General features: G+C 34.7%; 2 protein-coding genes across 7 annotated transcripts; one reads left to right on the forward strand and one right to left on the reverse strand.

The window, feature by feature from the left end:
* The first annotated feature begins 3152 nt into the window (after positions 1-3152).
* On the forward strand, positions 3153-13496 carry Taldo (transaldolase). Of its 3 annotated transcripts, none has more exons than XM_043413380.1 (10): positions 3153-3313; positions 3675-3762; positions 3840-3959; positions 5281-5495; positions 6647-6899; positions 11498-11621; positions 12042-12281; positions 12382-12507; positions 12586-12722; positions 13030-13496. In XM_043413380.1, the coding sequence occupies exons 2-10, from the start codon at positions 3744-3746 to the stop codon at positions 13302-13304; spliced, it is 1509 nt and encodes a 502-aa protein (XP_043269315.1). In that variant the 5' UTR covers positions 3153-3313; positions 3675-3743; the 3' UTR covers positions 13305-13496. The 3 variants fall into 3 exon arrangements, with proteins under 3 accessions (XP_043269315.1, XP_043269316.1, XP_043269318.1); XM_043413381.1 differs by lacking the exon at positions 3153-3313 and adding an exon at positions 3362-3482; XM_043413383.1 differs by lacking the exon at positions 3153-3313 and adding an exon at positions 3563-3581.
* Positions 13497-14982: 1486 nt separating this feature from the next.
* Positions 14983-21040, reverse strand: LOC122405938 (methyl farnesoate epoxidase-like). Of its 4 annotated transcripts, none has more exons than XM_043411018.1 (7): positions 20788-21040; positions 20390-20687; positions 20133-20321; positions 17949-18250; positions 15833-16013; positions 15396-15655; positions 14983-15315 (listed from the first exon to the last, which is right to left on the reverse strand). In XM_043411018.1, exons 1-7 carry the CDS (start codon positions 20876-20878, stop codon positions 15137-15139), a joined length of 1500 nt encoding a protein of 499 aa, XP_043266953.1. In that variant the 5' UTR covers positions 20879-21040; the 3' UTR covers positions 14983-15136. The 4 variants fall into 4 exon arrangements, with proteins under 4 accessions (XP_043266953.1, XP_043266955.1, XP_043266956.1 ...); XM_043411020.1 differs by having other exon boundaries at positions 20133-20298; positions 20390-20528; positions 20947-21011; XM_043411021.1 differs by having other exon boundaries at positions 20390-20528; positions 20947-21011.
* Between the last annotated feature and the right edge of the window lie 492 nt (positions 21041-21532).

Consider the following 21532-nt stretch of genomic DNA (forward strand, 5'->3'; position numbering starts at 1 on the left):
TTTCGTCACAAATTCATCCAATTGTTAGGCTTTGTAAAGCGTACGTTGCTTTCGTTTTTGCTTTATTCCTACTTAAAAGATATACTTGTAATGAAAACACTGTATTTTATACTGTATAATAATTCCGTTATCTTCGAAATTTCAATTTAGTATCAAGAAAAATCGAATCGATCGGATTCCGGATGTCAAAAAATTGACAATGATTTCTCGTTGAGAGCAGCAATTATTGAGCATTTTGATTTGAAATAACAACTCATTGAACAATCGTTTTTTTTTTATGAAAAATAAAGAGTCGATAATAGCGAGAACTGTGAAAAAATGGTATCGAGAATCATCATATAATATAAAAAAGTGGTTGTGCAATTACTTTAATAATCATTATCGTGACCAACCTTGAATGAAAAATGATTAAGTTGTGAGAAAACACTTCTTCGAGAGCAAAAACTACTTTCGTATTTGATATGATAAAAAAATGCTTTGCGATATATCTTAAATAATTGAAGATTTTCGGTGAGATTTTTTCATCATATCGGCGATATACGTGAAAAATAGTTTAAAAAAATATGATTTTGCCGACTCAAATGTAGAAACACTTTTGAATAAACTTTTTCTATCCATGCTTGATATCACAGACATTTGATTTGGGCAAATTTGATCTGTATTCTTCCATATCCTGGAACTGCCATATCAGAGAATTGAGCTTGATCATAAAACATTAATGAAGAAGAGCAGAAATATAAAAAATTAAAATAAAGGCAAGAAAATCCTACCTGTATATTATACTATAAATGAAACGAAACGAGGATCAAAGTAGTTGATTAAAAAAATGAGTAAATGGAAATAAATGAAAAATGATATATCATTTAATTAGAAATTTAAAAATATTATAGAATTCAGTATATGTACAGTATTTGAAGAAAAAAAAAAACATGTTTATAATTTGTATGGAAAAATAAAGAATTGATACAATATTGTGCGTGCGTAAACATATCCCTTCTGAATACATTGACTAGCAATACGTTAATTATAGCTACAACTTTGATTTTTTTTTGCAATTGGAAATCCGAAAAATTGCACTTTAAGATATTGTATTGAACTGAAACTTGGATTTCAGTATCGATATTTGCAATCGAATAGAAACTGCAACAAAAAATGAGTATTCAGAGAAATGATTAATCTTGTCATATGAAATTTTATTTCGTTTGATACTGACATGTATTTTTTAATTATAAACATAACGAAAGACTGTCTTTGATAAAATTGAAGTTGTGCTAAGTCACAAAATAAGTGGAACTGGGAAGGTAAAGAGAAATTCGAGGATGAGATGGATTGCAATTTTGTCCTGCTGTGAATTGAATCCCGTTAGCTAATTATTATTTATCACACTGGGATCTGACAATTAACATTAGTGTTTTTGCGCAAAATTAAACAAAAATGGTTTACACCTCACGAATAATCCAAAAAAAAGAAAAAAGAAGTTTTAATGACTAGGAATTGAACCGGACCATCGATAAATATCACTTTTTGTTAAAACTACCATTATTTATCCTAAATATTTATAACTAATACTATATTTACACGGTGAGCCTATACCATACACGGGCTTAACCTATGCGATTGCACCCTCATCTGCGCCATTTTAATTTTAGGCCACGCCTCCATGTCAGATCCCAATATTTGGATTTCAGGCAATCAGAGGAGACTATACAATTCGTAATTTACTCAAAACGTGTGACGCACATTGTACATCTTTAGAGCAAGAAAATATATTTCAAAATGTCAAATTGACATTTTTCAGACTCGCTCGACCCCTCGGTTTGAAGTGATCTATCGGTTGTTCGATCGGTAACAATTAATCCTGTTATCTACACGGTTTATTACGAGAAGCTTGATATTTGAGAGAAAATAGACAAGGTGTAACCAGAGAACATAGATTTACATGGAACAACAGGGCCCATGTTAGCTTTTGGCATGGAAACTGTAGTTCCACTCATGGGCTGTAGAGCGCGCAGCGACGTATCCATGTGTTTCACACATTCAAAGCGTCAGTTGACCGCCCCCCTCTTATATATCGCTGCTAAGGAAGCCATAGCATCCGAGAGATTACCGGTTCATATACTCATGTTGAAAGAAATTTTTTTTGCCCTATTTTTTTTTTAATGATATTTATGAATATTTGGAAATTATATTGAGAACTATAGCTCTTGCGACCACAGTTACTATTTTATAAAACTTCAACATATTAAGCGGCCCGGATAAGCCAGTAGCATTTTCTGCCGCTTAGGGATCAGAAGTTTATATGGTATAGTGGTTCATTTCGAATGATTTAGTTTTGGGTGGGTTCGATTGATAAGGAGTTGAAACTCGCCTTGCAAATTTCTCTTCAATAACTTAAGACAAAGATTTAAATGTTTGATGAATATATTGACGAAAATATGGATCTTGACTCTTCGGTTGACAACAATGTTCTCTCTAATTCTATTCCGTTCGACTTTTAGTCTCACAAATCTTTTGATTCTCACGCGCAGACTCCGTACGCTCCGCTCATACGCGGACCAATCACGCTGGTTTTTTCATCTTTCCATTCATTCAATTCTGGGGTCTCGCGACCCACGCTTCGGTTTCACACGCTCGCTTCGCAACCACACAATGCCCTTATTATTCTAGGTCCTTAGCATAAGAGTGACGAAGGATATGTCCTAGCCTAATATTTATAAGATGAAAGTGGGTAAAAGTATCGTATTGGAATATTAAAACTATTTATATAAGAAATCAAAGAAAGCCTTATTTCGATACATTTCAACGTATGGAGATTATTATAATGTAAACTATAAGAATGAGTAGTTAGTCAATACGTTCATATTTCTTATCGACTAGCGGTTATTGTTTATGCTATACTTATATATTAGTCACCCAAGTCCGTCACGTTCTTCTCATTTATTAATATTTCAATGATCAAATTATCAAATCCGTATGAAATGTTAAAGTACGAAATTCGCAAATTCGCGGTTCTTAGAGCAGAAATCAGCGCACTCTGGTGACGAATTACGCATTCGTCACATACGAGGAACACGAGCGCCGCCATCGGTAGTGTTGATCGCTAATGACGCCAATGCTCTTCTCTTTTCGACTATGAGCTCACTCATATACTGCTCATGCCGTGGATCACGCTGACGACACCAGAGGTGAAAGCAGAACAAAAATGTGATATTTACATCGGTATACGTTGGCTATGCTAGCCTACGTTGACAGTTCAAACATTTGTGTCAACGTGGTGGATTTCATTATCCCGAAACCGGATGAGTAGAAAGAAGTATATGGATTTTGTACATGTGATGTCAAACAGATTAAAAGTTGTAATTGAGACACAAAGCACTCACCTTAATCAGCACTGTGAACGAACTAACACTGTATATATACATCTAGAGTTTATAAATTCATATGAATATATCCGCTTTCGCAGTTCACGCTTAGCTGTACAGGTCAATTTTCTATCATCTCCTTCGCTAATTTATATTCACATCTATTTTACGATTTACTGTCTAGATTATTATTCACACATTACGAGACTTACCACAGAGGTATTAAGTGTGAAAATATTGTCAATGCTCACGTCACTTCTATTGTGTAGATATTCTTTCAACTCAACTTTGATCCTTTCGTTTTTCCTATAGCAATGTTTGACTGAAAAATTTGAAACTGCCGTCTGTTGTTGTGAAAACTGACTGAAACTTACCCCGACAATGTCTCCTCAACCAAAACGTGAGTTTGCTTTAATATTGATAATGGTTTTTCTCATCCAGGGCATAATTGATTTCAAAAATACAATATTCTTCTAGAAAATGTTCAATCACTCAAATACGTCAGTTTGTTCACTCTTACCCTCCAAAATGCCTTGGTTGGTCTCAGTATGCGTTATGCACGAACCAGAGCAGGAGACATGTTTCTCTCTTCCACAGGTAAATTTAAAAATTATTTTCCTAGTCGTTTCATAATCATTCATATAACAAGGTCAAGAATTTGCACGAAGAAAACATTGAAATATTGACCATTAATATAAAGGTCAGTATTTTAAATGGTTTAGGGAAGGGGTCTAACGGCCTGAAAAATCTTGAAAATTTGTAAATGTCATGAACCCTTGAGAGTTATGAAATGTTAAAAAATAACTATTAAACTCGATTTTTATTAGGCCTCCAATACTTTTCTGTTTCATTACTATTATGTGTTTTGATTTTTTTCAAAATTCTAATTGTATGTGTTTTGTGGCACTTTATTGTTTGTTACTACCTGTCATACAGAATGTGCAAAATCCCTCGATGTTGAATTAATTTGAATTGTAGAATATGATCATATCATTCGGGTTATGCCACGAAAATAAACTATATGCAATAAAAAAACTAAGTTTTTCGAAAATCAAAGAAATTTGCTAAATTGATGACCGACTGTTAACTATAGCAAAGTTATATTCATTAGAAAAATAGATGTTTAACATAAATTTAATAATTATACAACTTTTTCTTATTCACAATTCGCATGTGTAATTAGAACCATATCCCCCACAAAAAAGATTACTTTCAAATTGATGGCACATACAGAGGGAAAGTAAATATCTTACTAGCATAAAAAAACTACTGTCAGTGGCAAGAGAGTGTTAGAAAATTCTTCCATTGATATCAATAATTGATTACAATTAGAATTTTACATGTACCTAGAGCGATAAAAACTAGAGTTCTAATTAATCATCTATTATCCATCTAAAACTTTCACAATTATGCTCCAACATAACTTTTCAATTGAGAGTAAGACGAAATTATGTATCGATCGAATTTGTGTTATATATCCATTTTTCTCATAAATATAATGCTTGTACCGTTAATCAGGAATCAGATCAGCGAGTTTCTTTGGATTAAAAAAAAATGTGAATTTCCAAAAAATAGCAAGATATTTCATGTTCCTATTTCACATTGTTTCATGAGTTACATCCTGGTTATTTATCAATCTTTCCCGTTGGTATATAACACACATTTTGATAAAAAGTAGCTTGAAACAAAATTTTTTAAAATTCATTGGACCAAATTCCTGTTGCATATATATATATATATATACCAAAAAGTAATAAGAAATCATGAATTATTCCGCATTCATTACTCCTTACAAGTCATGAAATTATGGTCTTGGTCAAAATTAGACACTTTTATTGAATGCAAATGAACATTGTCTGCAAAGGAAGTTGTCATACATTTCACATTATAATAAATTGAATTATGCATATTTTTACAGCGGTTTTAATGTCAGAATTTCTGAAATTACTGACCTGTCTAGTTTTGGTATACAACAATGGAAAGAGCTTTGTCCAGTTGGTAGACTCCTTGAAAAGTACCATAATCGATCAACCATGGGATACTCTGAAAGTTTGCGTGCCATCTCTTCTGTATATTATCCAGAATAATTTATTATATGTTTCTGCGTCGAATCTAGATGCTGCTACATACCAGGTAAGTTTGACTTTAAATTCGGATAACAATAAAATGATGTTAAGAGTAGGGAGGAGGCGAGGGGCACTGGACGTCGGGTAATGCTGTACAGCTCAATTTTTCAACATTTACAAACAACAAAAGAATCAAAAATTTAAAAATATGTCTTACGACGATACCTAAATTTCTACATTTTTTATTTTTCACCAAAATATGTGTTTGTTTAAGTGCCGGAAAATTGAGTTGACTGGCGTGATCCACCATCCCGTGCTACACGCCTCTCCCCTATGAGTCAGTCCGATATCCCTATTATAAATGCAAGAGAGATTGTTGCAAATTTTGAAAGTAAAATTCCTGTACACAGTTAATTAAATAGATTATGAAGAAGCTCCTGACAGAGCTCTTTTGTAATTGATCAAATCATATTCAATTTCCGCTCGGCAACGTTGTTTTTTTTTTTTATCAATCTTTGATATCAATGCACCAATGATGACCCAAATCCCATTTAAAAAAATAAGACGAGATTCCTGAGAAACGGGTCTTTCCATACAGTAATTTGTGGTTTCTAAGATTTCGATTGTACAATTTGATATAAAAATAATACAAATGATTTTTTTTTTCTTAAATTGACAAACTCAATTGTTTCTCGTCAAAGCGGCAGCTTTTTCTATTAGTAAATTTTTGCTAAATAGTAGAGATTTGAATTTTGGAGTCAAGCATTTAGCCTATTTTGCTTTTTTCTTGTATTGCTTAAAAAAAAAAATCTGTTAAGAAAAAATCTTTTGACAAACACTGGACTATAAAAAAGATCCTCTGTTCTATTTTTTTATTTCTTACTATTTTTATCTAAAAATTACATTTTGACTCTTCGTGATTTAATCATTATTCAAATAACCATGTGATACTTCCTCATGCTTGCAAGATAGTAAGCGTTTCTTTGGAAACTTTTTATTATTCGTGTATCAAAGCATCACTGTGGGATACAAATCGTTTTTTCTTCTTCTATTTTCACATGTATCGAGATATAGTGGGAAAGGTTGAAAAATTTGACTTGTCACCATATGAACAAGAGTGAATAAGAATAAGGAAATGAGAAAATTTTTTCTTGAATTCGTGCAATGTAAACAATACGATCGTTCAATTCTCAAATTTGTGGGTGTTTTATGTTACAGGTGACTTATCAAATGAAAATTTTAACGACTGCATTTTTTGCGGTGACAATACTCAGAAGATCACTACGAGTAATGCAGTGGGGTGCTCTTTGTCTCCTTTTGGCGGGTGTCGTACTAGTACAAATGGCTGACGCTGGCCCGGCGAAAGTCCCTTCAGGAATAGAACAAAATCAACTGCTCGGTTTTGGGGCTGCTTTGGCGGCATGTTTCCTGTCCGGTTTCGCTGGTATATACTTCGAAAAAATTCTCAAAGGTTCGGACATATCAATTTGGATGAGGAACGTTCAGCTGAGTCTGTTGTCATTGCCTTTTGGCTTAGCTACTTGTTTGTTTAACGATAGTGCTGTTATCAATAGTCGAGGCTTTTTCATTGGTTATGACTCCTTCGTTTGGTATTTAGTCGCACTCCAAGCCTGTGGAGGTCTCGTCGTGGCTATGGTAGTCAAATATGCGGATAATATTCTCAAAGGTTTTGCTACATCGCTCGCAATAATTATCTCGTGTATAGCTTCAATCTATCTGTTTGACTTTGAGCTAACAGCTCAATTCGCTTCGGGTGCTGTACTCGTCATTTGTTCTATATTCATGTACAGCTATCAGCCAAAAGCAATCGCGTACGATAAGACAGCAACGGAAAAAGTCTGAATTACCAGATTTTATACATATGCTAAGGTTTTTTTCTTCATTCAATTTGAAAAGGAGCTCTCTTGCTTTTATTCATTCTTGCAATCATTGGTAGCTGGATATAGGAAGTTTCAGAGATTCGATAGACTCACTCTTTCGAACGATTAATAACGTATTAGTAACAAAGAACGTTAGGAAAAATCGCATAGGTTTTTTCGCACTTTCCTTTTGCAGCATAAATGCTGAAATGATTATTATTCACATTGAGATTCTTATCGTACGGTGGCTCAATACTATTTAAATGAATTGGTTACCACGAGAAATTACAATCACTTCCAATTCTGGAATTACGAGGAACTCAATTCTGATAAAAAAAAGTATATGCTTTTTTATTTTTTTATACTGCGGGAATTGATGATGAAACTTTAATATTTTTAGATCGATATTCGTCAGTTTGAAGCCCTTCTTGTCTTAGTGAACCTGAAGAATAAGAAATAGTTCTTTCTGTATTAGGCATCAATAAATAAAAAAAAAAAAAAAAACACGATTTCGGTTATAAACATAAATAGATTTTTGTTCATTGGAATCTTTATTATACTATTGGAGTTAGATCTGCATATGGCCGGCTCTTGCATTCGGTCATATACCGTTCTATAAATAAATAAATACGTTTATAACGAGATATTTTTTACCTGATTATTATTATCCTGAGTATAAAATTTATTTGGTTCCACATATTGATGTGAATAAGCATGAATAAAACGAGGACAATCAATTCCCCCGGCACACAAAAACAAAGTAATCTGCAAATCTGACCGGACTGATCAATCTTTATGAATTTTGTTGCATTAAATCCAAATTCGGAGTCCATTTGACTGATATACCTCCAAAATTCTGAATCAATTGCAAAAAGTCACTATCAAATACGCGTAACAATTATAAGAAGTCACAGTTATAAATATGAGAATTATGAGTTCATTTACTTAATTAAAGTATTTGTCTTAATGTATATTCACGCGTTGAATCCCAAATCCGTTTTGCTTGTAAACCCATTAAACTTATTTGAGTAAATTGTAGAAAACCATGATAAATAAGTGAAAATTGTACGTTGTAAAAAACTTATGCACTACCGGGGAAAGTTTTTGCTGCCAAGTTACCAAAAATGCCATGTTTCATAAAGAAATTCATGAATAAATTTCAAATATAAAAATAAAACTTTTTCCACTTTAGATATTATAACACGAATTCTTACTTCTTGAAAAACCTAGGTTAATTTATCAAATATTTAAAGTGAAGAATTTTGTATAAAAATTTGTACGAAAAAATCTGATAATTAAAATGTCATGAAAATCCCCATCGTTTTCGAGTTACCACAATCAATGTGTAACGACAAAATTTTGGAATTTTTTTTTTTAATTTCAGAGACTACTAAAACAATTGCCGACCCAATTTTCCTACTTTTGAAATATCCTCTGAAATGTGATAGTTCTCGTGATACGCGGAAATTTACTAAATTCGTCTTTTTTTTTTGCTGGAAATGTGATAATTCTACGAAAAAAATTGTATTAAACTTTTTCGAGGAAATTAAAACCGAAGCTTCTACTGTTGAAGACTCGCTTGCCGAATTGAGGACAAAAATTTTATCTGAAAACGCGGTCCAACTAAAACGAAAATGAAAAAAAGCCAAATAATGAACGTTTTCAAGGGGCGCATTCGACTTGAACGCTGACAGCGTTAATAGCGTTAATAACGCTAATAACGCTAAAACGCGTTCGAATTTGAAGTGAACGCGGTGACGCCGGTTGCGTTTACGTCATGTTTCGACTTGGTGCGATTACAAAATGGCGGAACCAACAAGTGACCTTGTTCTTTTTCAATTATTCGACGAAATAATACTGGATTCGGATCATTTGGATTCATCGGAAAATGAAGACAGCGAAACAAGCAGTAATACGATAACAGAGATAACAGACGATTCTCTCTGTGGGTGCGTTCAACCACTTGAACGTCGGGAGCGTTGAGAACATAATTCTAAATGCACTCATCTAAATGCTTGTAGCATTTACAACGCCAAGTCGAACGCAAAATAGCGCTATTAACACTGTCAGCATCCAAGTCGAATGCGCCCAAAATGACACAGTACACGTAAAAAAAGAATACGAGAACTATTTAGACTTTTTTCCGGATATTTTTCCTGGATAGTGTATTTGATCTAGCTCAATGAGGTTTTCCTCAAATTTACAACTGGCGGTTTCTCGAAATTTTCACTAATTTTTAGCGGTTTTTTTTGCAATTCTCTCGAAATTTTGGAGGTTCCTCAGCCAAACGGACTCTGGACTTGGATTCAGTGAATCAAAATGAACGGAAGATGGGATAGATGAGTCTGGTTGTGGCACGGTATACGGACCACTTTTTTCTCTTGTGCCGGGATTATTGTTTACCGTTACTTATTATTTTATTGTGCTCTGTAAATTTCAATGAAAAAAACAACGATTGCGTATTTTTAATTCGTCAAAACCGTATCAACAATATTGAACAATATTGATACGAAAAACATGTCGCACTACATAGCGACATGTTTTTCACACCGCTGTCTCTATACAGCAGAGGATTCAGAGGAAAATACCAAATTCAATAAAGTTCGAATTTCTACAACCACCTATGACGACGTCCTGGAAAAAATGTGCAGGGTATTTATCAATAAGATTGTGGCAAGCCTGAATTCATGTGCATAGAAAAGGACGACAAAGCCTCTATTTTTTTTCCCTTTCTCTGTCGGATTTCAAGTGTGGTTCACTTGGCTAGTGTGCCAGTGTTCAGACTATTCATGCAGAGGATCGTGAGTCGTGCTTCTCGTTCTCGTTTCTCGTTTCGTCAGCAGCAGTGAATAGTGAATTTGTGTCCGGAGGTCTGGAAAATTTGAAAAAATGAGTGGGCCACAAACGAAGAAAACTAAAATTATGAGTTCTCTCGATCAGCTGAAATCAATGACAACTGTTGTTGCTGATACCGGTGATTTTCAGGGTGAGCTTTAATATATTTAATCCCATATTATGCCTTGTTTCATATGATATTTCGTGATAGTGGGGAAACAGGTCAGAGGCGAAGGTTATTTATCAACGTTTACCAACCTAGTCGGAAGATTTTAAGGGGCGGGGGGGGGGGAGGTACAGTCGACATCAAACACGCACAGTATATAATTATATTTCGAGAAAATCTTTCGCCATGTGAATTCGCAACGCAAATGCTTCGATAGCCGGCCGGCTTTTGCGCGGATCAAAGCAAATTTTCATTTCGACGCGACTCATCGGGTAACGACCCCGGGACATTAAAAAATTTCAAGCTAATTCATGCGTTACTCATGTTTTAGACTTCATAAAGATCGCCTTTATTCATTTATTTTGTTTATCGCTCGAGGCCTCTTAACTTACGGCGCTTAAGATGATGGATTAGTCGGTAATCACACCTCGAATTTTTGAAATTGAAACTCTTTGACATCGTTCGTCTGATTAAAATAATAAAAATGTCATCGTACGCAGCACCATCGCAAAAAACCGATGACATTTTTATTTTTTCGATCAGACGAACTATGTGGAAAAATTTCCTTTTCAAAATTTGCAGCTATCTCTCTCGCACTCACGGTTGTGATTACCGACTGATTCATCATTTTAAGAGTATGGATCAGTCGACTAACCTCACTTGGAATTTTTGAAATTGAAATTCTCTGACACGGTTTGACCGATTAAAAAAAGGCTCTGTCAGCCTACGCAGAACGATAGCAAAAATCGACTGACAGAGCCTTTTTTTAATCGGTCAAACTGTGTCAAAGAATTTTGATTTCGAAATTTGCAGCTATCTCTCTCACACTCATGGTTACGATATACCGACTGATCCATCCTCTTAATGTATATTTGTTTCTTCTATATCGCAATTAGCGCGAGGTTCACTACTATGCACGAGATAAAACATGCATTGAGAAACTGTGTGGCCTTCGCGCCAGAACGATTAGAATGTTCAGATCTTATTTACTTATTTGCCAGCACTATGAAAATACATCGCAAACGAGAAAAGTGATAAAATTTTTAAAATATTATTTCAGTTATGGAATTAATCAATATACGTATATACTTGCAGTATTATAAAATCATCTTTCAATGTTTTGCCATTCCCTTTTCAAAATACCGTAATAATTCTATGAACTCAGACTTGATATAAATTTGTCCTCAGCTATGGAGCAATTCAAACCAACCGATGCAACTACTAATCCATCACTCATTCTGGCGGCTGCTAATCAAAAAAAATATGCCCACTTACTAGAAAAAGCCATTCATCATGCGAAAAAAGTCAGCTCGTGAGTATTCTCATTCGGAAATTTTTTAAAATTACAAAAAATAAGTTTCAATTCTATTTTGGCATTGATTGAAGAACATGGTGTTTGTTATCTTTATAGCAATAGAAATTTTGGAGCACAATATGTCTGAGGGCTACGGAGGAAATGATTTCAAATTAAAGAAAAAGCAGTCAAGAAATTTCAGAAACTCTTCATTCTGCAATGCTAACACATTTTGGAGCTAAAAAACGCGTCATTCACGCGCGGAATTAATTTTTGCATTTGAACAAATTTTTGGAAATGAAAATAAAAAAAAGCTTTCATTTTTACGTCGTTGGGACGTTTATGAATTTTTTTGTCTCGTGATCGAGAAAAGAAAAACTTAAAACTAGTTCAGTACGGGATATATGAGTGAAGCATAACTTTTTGTTTATATTGCAGCAATATGAACGAGCAATTGGAGGCAGCTGTTGACATGACATGCGTTTTATTCGGTCAGGAAATTTTGAAACTGATTCCTGGTCGCGTGTCAACCGAGGTTGACGCGAGATTGTCGTTCGATAAAAAGGGTAGCATCGAAAAAGCGAAAAAACTCATCACTCTTTACGAGGAAGCAGGAATAAGTAGAGATCGTATTCTTATAAAGCTCGCCTCGACTTGGGAAGGGATCCAGGCCGCCAAGTGAGATGAAATTCTAAGTGACTAATATTTACTCGAAAAAGCGATATTTAAGGTTGTGCAACATCTAAATTCGAAAACGTATTACGTTAAAATTTTTCAGAGAACTTGAAGAACAAGACGGAATTCACTGTAACTTGACCCTTCTCTTTTCTTTCGCTCAAGCCGTCGCCTGTGCAGAGGCAGGTGTGACCCTGATTTCTCCATTTGTTGGAAGGATTCTCGATTGGTAACAATTTTTGGCTTTGACATGTCTAAGAAAACAAATATTGTCGCATCATTCATCCATAATCTTTTTCTCGCACAGGTACGTCGCGAATACAGATAAAAAAATGTATGAATCGAAGGAAGATCCTGGTGTCGTATCTGTCACTAAGATATACAATTATTATAAAAAATTTGACTACAAAACTGTCGTAATGGGTGCATCCTTCCGCAATGTTGGTAAGATTTATTAATCATAAATCTTTGATCAACTTTGGTTTACACTGAAACTGATAATTGAAAGTAGGAACAAAATTATACTGTTTACTTGATCAATTATTTTTTCGTTTCCTTCCGTTCTAATTATCAGTGAAATGTTGTTTCATTTTCTTTTCAATGACACAAAATCATCATGTTTTTGTGCATCCGATTTTTTCATATTTCAATTGGCTTTTCGAAATTTATGGATATGGAAAATTTAAGTTGTAACACATGTTGAATAGAATGCAAACTAATGCGACTTTTCCGTCGTAATTTCAACGTTTAGGTGAAATCCGAGAGCTCAGTGGGTGTGATTATTTGACAATAGCTCCAAAGCTTTTGGAGGAACTCGAGAAAAGTAACGAACCGCTCCACAAAGTTCTAAACGTCGAAACAGCCAAGAAGTCTGATCTTCAAAAAGTACATCTTGACGAAGCACAATTCAGATGGTTACTCAATGAGGATCAAATGGCAACGGACAAACTAAGCGACGGAATTCGCAAGTTTGCCGTTGACATGCGCAAACTCGAGAAATTGCTGACCGAGAAACTTCAAGCTTGAGGATAAACTGTTTTGGATATATTTTTATATATTTACAACTGAACGATACGCCCTAAGCAATAGTGCATATCCGATGTAAATAAAAACTTATAAATGGCGATAATATGGTGTATTAAGCAACAAAGAATAATTCTTATTTTCTTACTGCCTTATTCGCAGAATATTCAATGTGAATAAATCGATAAACAGACATTTCGTTTTGTACCCTATCAGTTTTATTATGTCTTTAGAAAAACAAGTGATACGAAATGTTATCGGTATTTTAATGCAGTTTTCGGAGTTTCTGATAACACTAACCAAGGTGAAACACAGTAAATATATTATGTGGGGAGATTTCGAAGGAATAGAACAGGGCATTGAGAGAACGAAGTGTTGTAAAGGGCTTAAAAATGGTATATAGTATGTAGGGACAAACAAACAATCAAAAATATGAAAAAATACTGTTCATTCCGGGGGTTCAAATTTTACACGTAATAATCCCTATATTATTTTTATGTTCAGAACAAATAAAACATGCGGGAGCATTAACTCAACAGAAAAATTATTCCATTATTTTTTCGGCAGGAAGATCTGAATTCACGATTTTGTATAATCCCTATAGGACGTTCTTTAATGTGCAAGCAATAGGACAATTTATATTTTATTAAATTTTTGGCTACCATGTATATAAAAAGTATTTTTCACCACGCGTGCGTCAATTTTTCTGACCAAAGTATAGGGGAGACCGGGGCAAAACGGGATACCCGAAAAATGAAGGAAATTTTTTTTGTCTTTTTTTTTTTAATTTGTATCCTAGTCCGAAAAGAACATGAAACATATTTTTTCCAAAATATCTTGTTTTTTGGATTTTGATTCTTTTTTCAAAAAATTCGTTTTTGTTCGAATTCTGTTTTTCTTTACATCACTTTTAAAATGAAAACGTTTTTGCACAGATATACAAAAAGTATTTTTAAATCTGCGATTACTGCCTCCCAGATTACTGTCTACGATAGTAATCGCAGATATATGTTTGCGGACCACCATGTGTGGTTACACCTGCACATGAATCATGTGCCCACTATACACAATTTTGGCACCGAATCCATGATTCAGTGGATAAAGAATACAAATTTTTACAAAATAAACATTGGCAATCTTCGTTATTATTCATATCATTAATTTTGAATTGAATTACAGAGGGTGCGTTCCACGTAAGTTAGAGCGTTGTAAGCGCTGAGATCGTTTTAAACGCTTACAGCGGTAAGTCGGAAACACTCGGTTACGAGTGTAAAATGCACCCAAGGTGCATTGAATTAAAATCATAGTAAAAAAAATTTCATGAGTTTTTGAGGGGTACCCCGTTTTGCCTCGGATTTTTTTTTTTTTTTTTTTTTTTTTAATTGAACAGAATTCCAGTACATTTCTTAGTTTTTGTGGATAAAAAATAGACAGACTTTCCCAAACTTTTGAAAAGTTCAATATTTCCTTAGGTATCGCGTTTGGCCCCGGTCTCCCCTATACTACATATAAATATGTTATAATTATTTTAAAACTTTCTCTCTTTAAAAAAGTTGTTTAAAAAAGAAAAGAAAGAAATATATATATATAATTGGTTAACAATATTATTATGTCGGGAGCGTTAGCTGTTTTTCGGTCAGATTCGTAATTGGTGAAGCCATAAAAACCGACGTGTGCTGAATTTTAAGTAAATCGTACGTTAAGAAAAATGTATACCGCATTACAAAATGTGAACGTTCATAAATCAATGCTCTGAATGCGAGTAAACAAGATCGATGGTTGTACGTGGAGAAATAACAAAAATTCATGTCGACGCAACAATTATAGTGTCCGATTCATCGGGGTGTCACGACAATATCAAACTCTGGCGCTGACATGGTAAATCCATCTTTTCCCAGCATCGATGGTGGTGCTTGACCATTGGGCAACTTGAAACGAAATTTCTGCAGGAGACAGACGACGAAGAGAAAGTGAGTATTTTTGGCGAGAGTTTCACCCAAACACTTTCTTCGACCTGCAATATACGCGAGATAAACATAATACGTGAATACATCAGGTAAATTTTCGATTCAATAGAGGCGATCATTAAGTTACCTGATCCAAATGGTATGAGCCACGGGTCGTTGACGAATTCTCCATGTTCATCGATAAATCTTTCGGGTCTGAATGCTTCGGGGTCTCCCCAATGTTCCTTGTCCATGTGTACACTCATCAGATTGGGCAAAACGGTGTAATTTTTCTTTATTTCGTAACCCATGAACGTTGAATCGACCGTTGCACGATGGGGAATTGTGGTCGGTCCGATGTTACTGATTCTCAAAACTTCTTTCAATACAGCGTTCAAATAGGGCAATCTGTACAGAACATTTTTCATTTCATTACTCGAAATACGTTCGTGCACTTTGATATTGATATATTCGAACAAAATTCCAACTGCGAGGTTTCGGCCGGTTTATCAACAAAAAAAAAATGAAATCGTTTACGTTTTTACTAAATTCCAGCTGAAAATGATTCTTCGAACCTATACTTACGAATTTCTAAACGCTAGAGATGGCAAATTATCTTTGCCAATAACTTTGTCCAATTCTGCTTGAACTTTGTCCTGAATATCCGGGCAGACGGTCATGTAGCCGATAGTGAATTCAATGCTGTTCGACGTCGTGTCGATGCCGGCAGCAAAAAAATCTTTGAGCAAAGCGACTAATTGCATTTCTGAAATTACAATACACGTCTATAAGTGAAATTTTTGTTTTTTTTTTTCAAATTATATAGAAAAATCAAATTATCACGTATATGAATATTAGAGTGGTCCTTAAAAGGGGTGTTTCCGAATTTCTTTGCTCCCAGGGGCTCAGATGCTTCCAAATTAATAAAAAATAATTCCCTGAAAATTTTAGCTCTTTATATTAACTCTAAGATAGTCCGCATTCCAACCTAAAATTCTTATGGAAATAACATGAGAAAAATTCCTTTCGTTCTTTAGTATTTTATAACTCTAGGACAAATAAATTCAAAATTTCGAGACATACATATTTTCATAGAGAATTTGACGCTTTACAAAAAAGGTCTTTTATGATTTCTAGTTAAGTCTATTGGTTTAAGAGTTCTTTGAGCTCAAAATTTAATTTTTCTTCTCATTATCAATATTATCAAGGATATTCATTAAACCCTTGGGGAAAAAAGGTAGGGACAAGTACATTGATGCTTCCGTGTTTCCTGATCATATCACGAAAAATGTAAGAAAAATTACTTTAAAAAAATTATGTAGCCAACTGTAAATAATTTCAAAAGAAAAATTGGAAAAAAATTTCACAAATTTTGAAAAAAAACATTACATTAAAAAAAAATACAAATCTGTAATTCGTTTGTAAAGTGAAAAAAATTTAAATAAAACATGAGAAATAAAAAACCGAAATATAGCGCTTGAAAACATTTTGAAAAACGATGCCCCATTTTTCTTATCTTATTCTTATCTTATATATTAAAAAAAATCGAAATTTTTTGGAAATTTTGGTTTTTTTTCTTTCTTCGTATTTCAAATTTGGGCGATATTTGATGTGAAGTTGTAGGAAAAGGAATCGAAAAATCGTGTTTTTCATTTTAATAATGCTTATGCCATTTTCAGGCCCAGTAATCGTGTTCCTTTAATTTTTTGCAAAACTTTGATCTCTCGGGACAGAAAAACGGTTCACCCAATCAACTTACAAATTGGTAGAGTTATTGTGGATACATCGAGCTCTAAAAGTTATGCTTCACATGAGTGATTTGATTGATATTCATAAATTTGCAGTCGATTTTCTGAACAGCTGTAAAAAGACATTTTTTCACTCTTTTTTCAAACGAATATTGAGAATGGACCAATAGAAATTTCCTCGTAAATAGGGTAAGCATTTTATAGTGCGTTTATTCAAGTTTTCAAAATTGTCCTTGAAATTACTGTGCGATGATTTTTCGCTGAGATATCGATGATTCAATACGAAAATGTCTTTTTTTATTCAACCATCTCGATATCTCGAGGAAAAAAAATCGTACGGAGAATTCTAAAAAACAAAATTGAAGGTAAATGAACAAGCTACCCGATACTTATATTGTTTTTGGTTGCAAACATTTTTTCAAGACTGTGCACATTCGTGAAAAAAATAAAAAACTTGCAAAGTTTTCCTCTCGAGGTATTTCATGAAATTTCTCGGTATCCGTAATGTGTGAGTAAAAAATTATTAGATATATTCAAAGTCAAAGAACACAGCTTCAAAATGCTTTTTTATTTATCGTCATATGACTATTTTTGACTGAGATACAGCTTTTCAAAAATTGGGAAAAAAATGACGGAAATTTCTTGTTCCTTTAAATTGTTTCCAGTAATGTATGTATGTCTCGAAATTTTGAATTTAATTGTCCCAGAGTTATGAAATACTAAAGAACGAAAGGAATTTTTCTCATATTATTTCCATAAGAATTTTAGGTTGGAATGCGGACTATCTTAGAGTTAATATTAAGAGCTCAAATTTTCAGGGAATTATTTTTTTATTAATCTGGAAGCATCTGAGCCCCTGGGAGCAAAGAAATTCGAAAACACCCCTTTTAAGGACCACCCTAATGAATATCTGTATCAACTTTTCGAAAACAATACGGAGAATAAATGATCACCATTGAATGTAGAGGTTGGATCATTCTTACGGGCTTCGATCTCTTCAAGATAAACGTCAATGAAATCTCGCCTTATTCCTGGCTGCCAGGAATCTTTGTGCCGTGTTACTTCATCCGCGAAAAATATCCAAGTTTTATTCAGTCTCTCATTTAATTCGTCATAACCTGAAAATTTTGGAGCTACGTGCCTCAGAAACGGTAAATGGTTGAGAATACCACCCGTCACGTTTGAATTTTTGACCGCTCGGTTCATCGTTTCTAATGTCTTCATTACTTTCGGATCTCCGCTTTCCAGGTCGTACCTATGAGCCCAGTCGAGTGTTTGATTGGTAAATAAATGTATGAATTTGGAATTCAGTTTACATGTATAGTATGAAATGCACGAGGGAGGAGCATATTAGTTAGAGATCCGCAGCAGGTAATTAACGTACAACGGAAGCAAGCTATTTTTATATCAGAGATCAGAATCACCCCATATTTTCACAAATAATTTCGGTATTTACCACTGACCGAATAATTTATAATACAATCAAATAAATGAATTATTTGAATAATGAAGGACGTATTTGTGATAGTAAGTTATAAAACCGGCATATTCGCGTATAGTAGAGTGCGATAGGGCTCGCGCACATCATCAAATACACCGTTGAAGTACGAGCAGTTAATGGCGTTCTCTCATCAAGTAGGGTAATATGGGGCAAAATGGGCACATGGGGCAAAACGGACACAGTGTTCATTTTGCCCCATAAAGTTGAATTCCGGGGCAAAATGGACTTTCCCGAAACTGAAATTTCCTAAAATGCATAAAATTTTTTTTTCTGTTCCAAATCATGCCCTGACCATAAATCATGGTAAATTGTTGAATTCCACGGTGACATCCCCAAAAAATTCAAGTTTCAGAGCAAAATAGATCTCAAACTATTTTCTCACTATCTATTCCCTTTTTTGACTTATTTTTAAAAACCACAATAGTAATCAAAGTACGAATAAGGAAAAAAGGTTTTTTCTTATTCGTACTTAGGATAAAAATCGGACTCATAGCTGATATCTTCGTCTTCAACACTTGTACACAAGGTGTGTGCCCATTTTTTGCATGTTACACATAGTAAATCCAATCTTCAGAGGACAACGAATATAACCCTTCGCAAAAAATGCAACAAACGTCTTCAAAAGACGAGGACTTGGCTGTCTTGGTGAGCTTTTTTCTGTCTGCTAAACTGCTACATTTCGAAAAATGTCGATATTTCGATTTTTATGCCTTGGAGGCTGTGTTCGATGTGCCCCGGAAAATTTTTTTGAAGAAATTCCGGAAACTAGGGCTATGAATCAATGGTGGGACTCCGATATAGTGCGAATACCAAATATACCCCAGCACGATGGACCCAAAGTTGATTTTTTGCATTCTTCAAAAACATGACAGAAATGGGATATAAGATTTGACTCATTTTTTTTTCATTTACATCCAAGGAATGGAGCCTGAGTGGTCCCATTTCTTTTTCCATATTACCGAGTTGACATTCTATTCGGGAACAGTCGCTTAGAACGGCTGTATTTCGAAAAATGCCGGTTTTTCGATTTTTATGCCTCTAAGGAGTTGTGTCCGTTTTGCCCCGAAATACTGTGTAACATGCAAAAAATGGGCACCCACCTTGTGTACAAGTGTTGAAAACGGAGATGTCAGCTATGAGTGCGATTTTTGTAAAAAAATGAATAAAAAACCTTTTTTTCTTATTCGTACTTTGATTACTATTGTGGTTTTTAAAAATGAGTAAAAAAAGCGAATAGATAGTGAGAAAGTAGTTTGGGATCTATTTTGCTCTGAAACTTGAATTTTTTGGGGATGTCACCGTGGAATTCAACAATTTACCATGATTTATGGTCAGGACATGATTTGGAACCGACAAAAAAAATGTATGCATTTTATGAAATTTCAGTTTCGGGAAAGTCCGTTTTGCCCCATGTGTCCACTTTGCCCCATATTACCCTATATATATTGAAAAAAAAAAAATAATTTTCCGGGATATTGGTAATGCGATTTTGGTCTAATCATTAAAACAGTTTTCCGTGCTGATCTCTGTTCGGAAGAAACAAAACGATAATTCAAAAGCCCTGAATATCGAATTGTTATTGGCTAGAAGCTTCAATCATTGTCTCCGCGGAGCGTAGGATCAGGAATAAAATTACCTCGATCCTTTGATTATCGACCATAAACTATTGAGGACTGCGAGTGAGGTGAAAGTTTTCATATTATTGATGTTCCCATTTTTGCACTTTCGTTCAATGAACTTCGTGAAATTTTGAGCATCCTCAAGAATCATTTGTTCCATGGTTTGTCCACCCCAGCCGAGGACTTTTAAATTCCGAATGGAAAATCTTTGATCGATAAAAATAATAAACTGAATAGCGGTGAAACTCGATTTGCGTGATTATTCATTTCGTACCTTCTCTGTTCGAACCAAACTTTTCCATCGGAAAACATGACACCACGCTTTTCGCCCATAGTTCTATGTGTAAACACAAAACCGTTTGGCCTACCGTCAAATTCCTGACGTCTGAGCAACTCGAGAACGGCATCACGTCCTGAAACGATCAATATTGGATCTGCGAATCCCAAACGAAGACCTACTACGGGCCCATACTTTTCGGCTAAAAGACACCAAGCTCTGCCGTGAGAAGCTGTTTTTTTGACTATTCTATTGAGATCCAATAGATTGCCGACGAATGGCAAGCCTCGAGGCCCTTAAAGAACGTGAAAAAGAATCATGTGTAACTTTTAGTTTCGACGTTGAGTTCCATCAATTTCAAACGAACCAAACATTATGGAAAATATAATTTATACCAGGCGGAAATTTTTTGGGCCGATAGAGATCTATTATGGCAACTTTGATTGTCAGCAATATGAGGAAACACATAACGAGGAACCACATCATTTTGGTTAACGAGATTGGGGTATGTAGGTAGCGTAGCAGCGAAAACCATTTGATTTTTGACACTTAACTATACCATCACTCGTACTGATTGATTCAATATTTTTCCTGCTTAACAATATACACTAGCCTCTCGAGAGACGACTATAAACTGTGCCAAGTTTTCGACCATCGTAATGAGCCTCGAAGCCGAAAAGCGAAACGCCTTTCACCTTTCTCGATAGCGGTTTGTTGGCCAAGAGTCTTCATGCACATCGACGTCGTATAACTGCATATACTTGGAGATGGAGGGGGTACCAATGTCTCGGAAACGCGTCAATGCGTCGTGATTTTCGCACATGTAATTTAATCGTGGCGAACGCTTTTTAAACCGCAACGATAAATACTATCGATCATTGGGTTTATGCCTGTTAATAGTACGTGCGATCTGTCGTATGATGCAATTCTGAATTCCATCACTTTACCTAACCCCAGCACTAATATAATAAATACATATACAACTTTGCTGGTAGTCCTTAGAATGGCGTAACAGTTATAGGAGCAGGTCCATGGCCTTTTCGTAATCGCTTTTCCACCTTATGCGGATTACGTGTCTTAAACTTGTAATCCGATGGAAACTGTGTCAATTTCATGTATTCGTTGAAATAATTAGAATTC

This window comes from Venturia canescens, chromosome 2 (genome assembly GCF_019457755.1).
Source record: "Venturia canescens isolate UGA chromosome 2, ASM1945775v1, whole genome shotgun sequence".
NCBI classification, from domain to species: Eukaryota; Metazoa; Arthropoda; class Insecta; order Hymenoptera; family Ichneumonidae; genus Venturia; species Venturia canescens.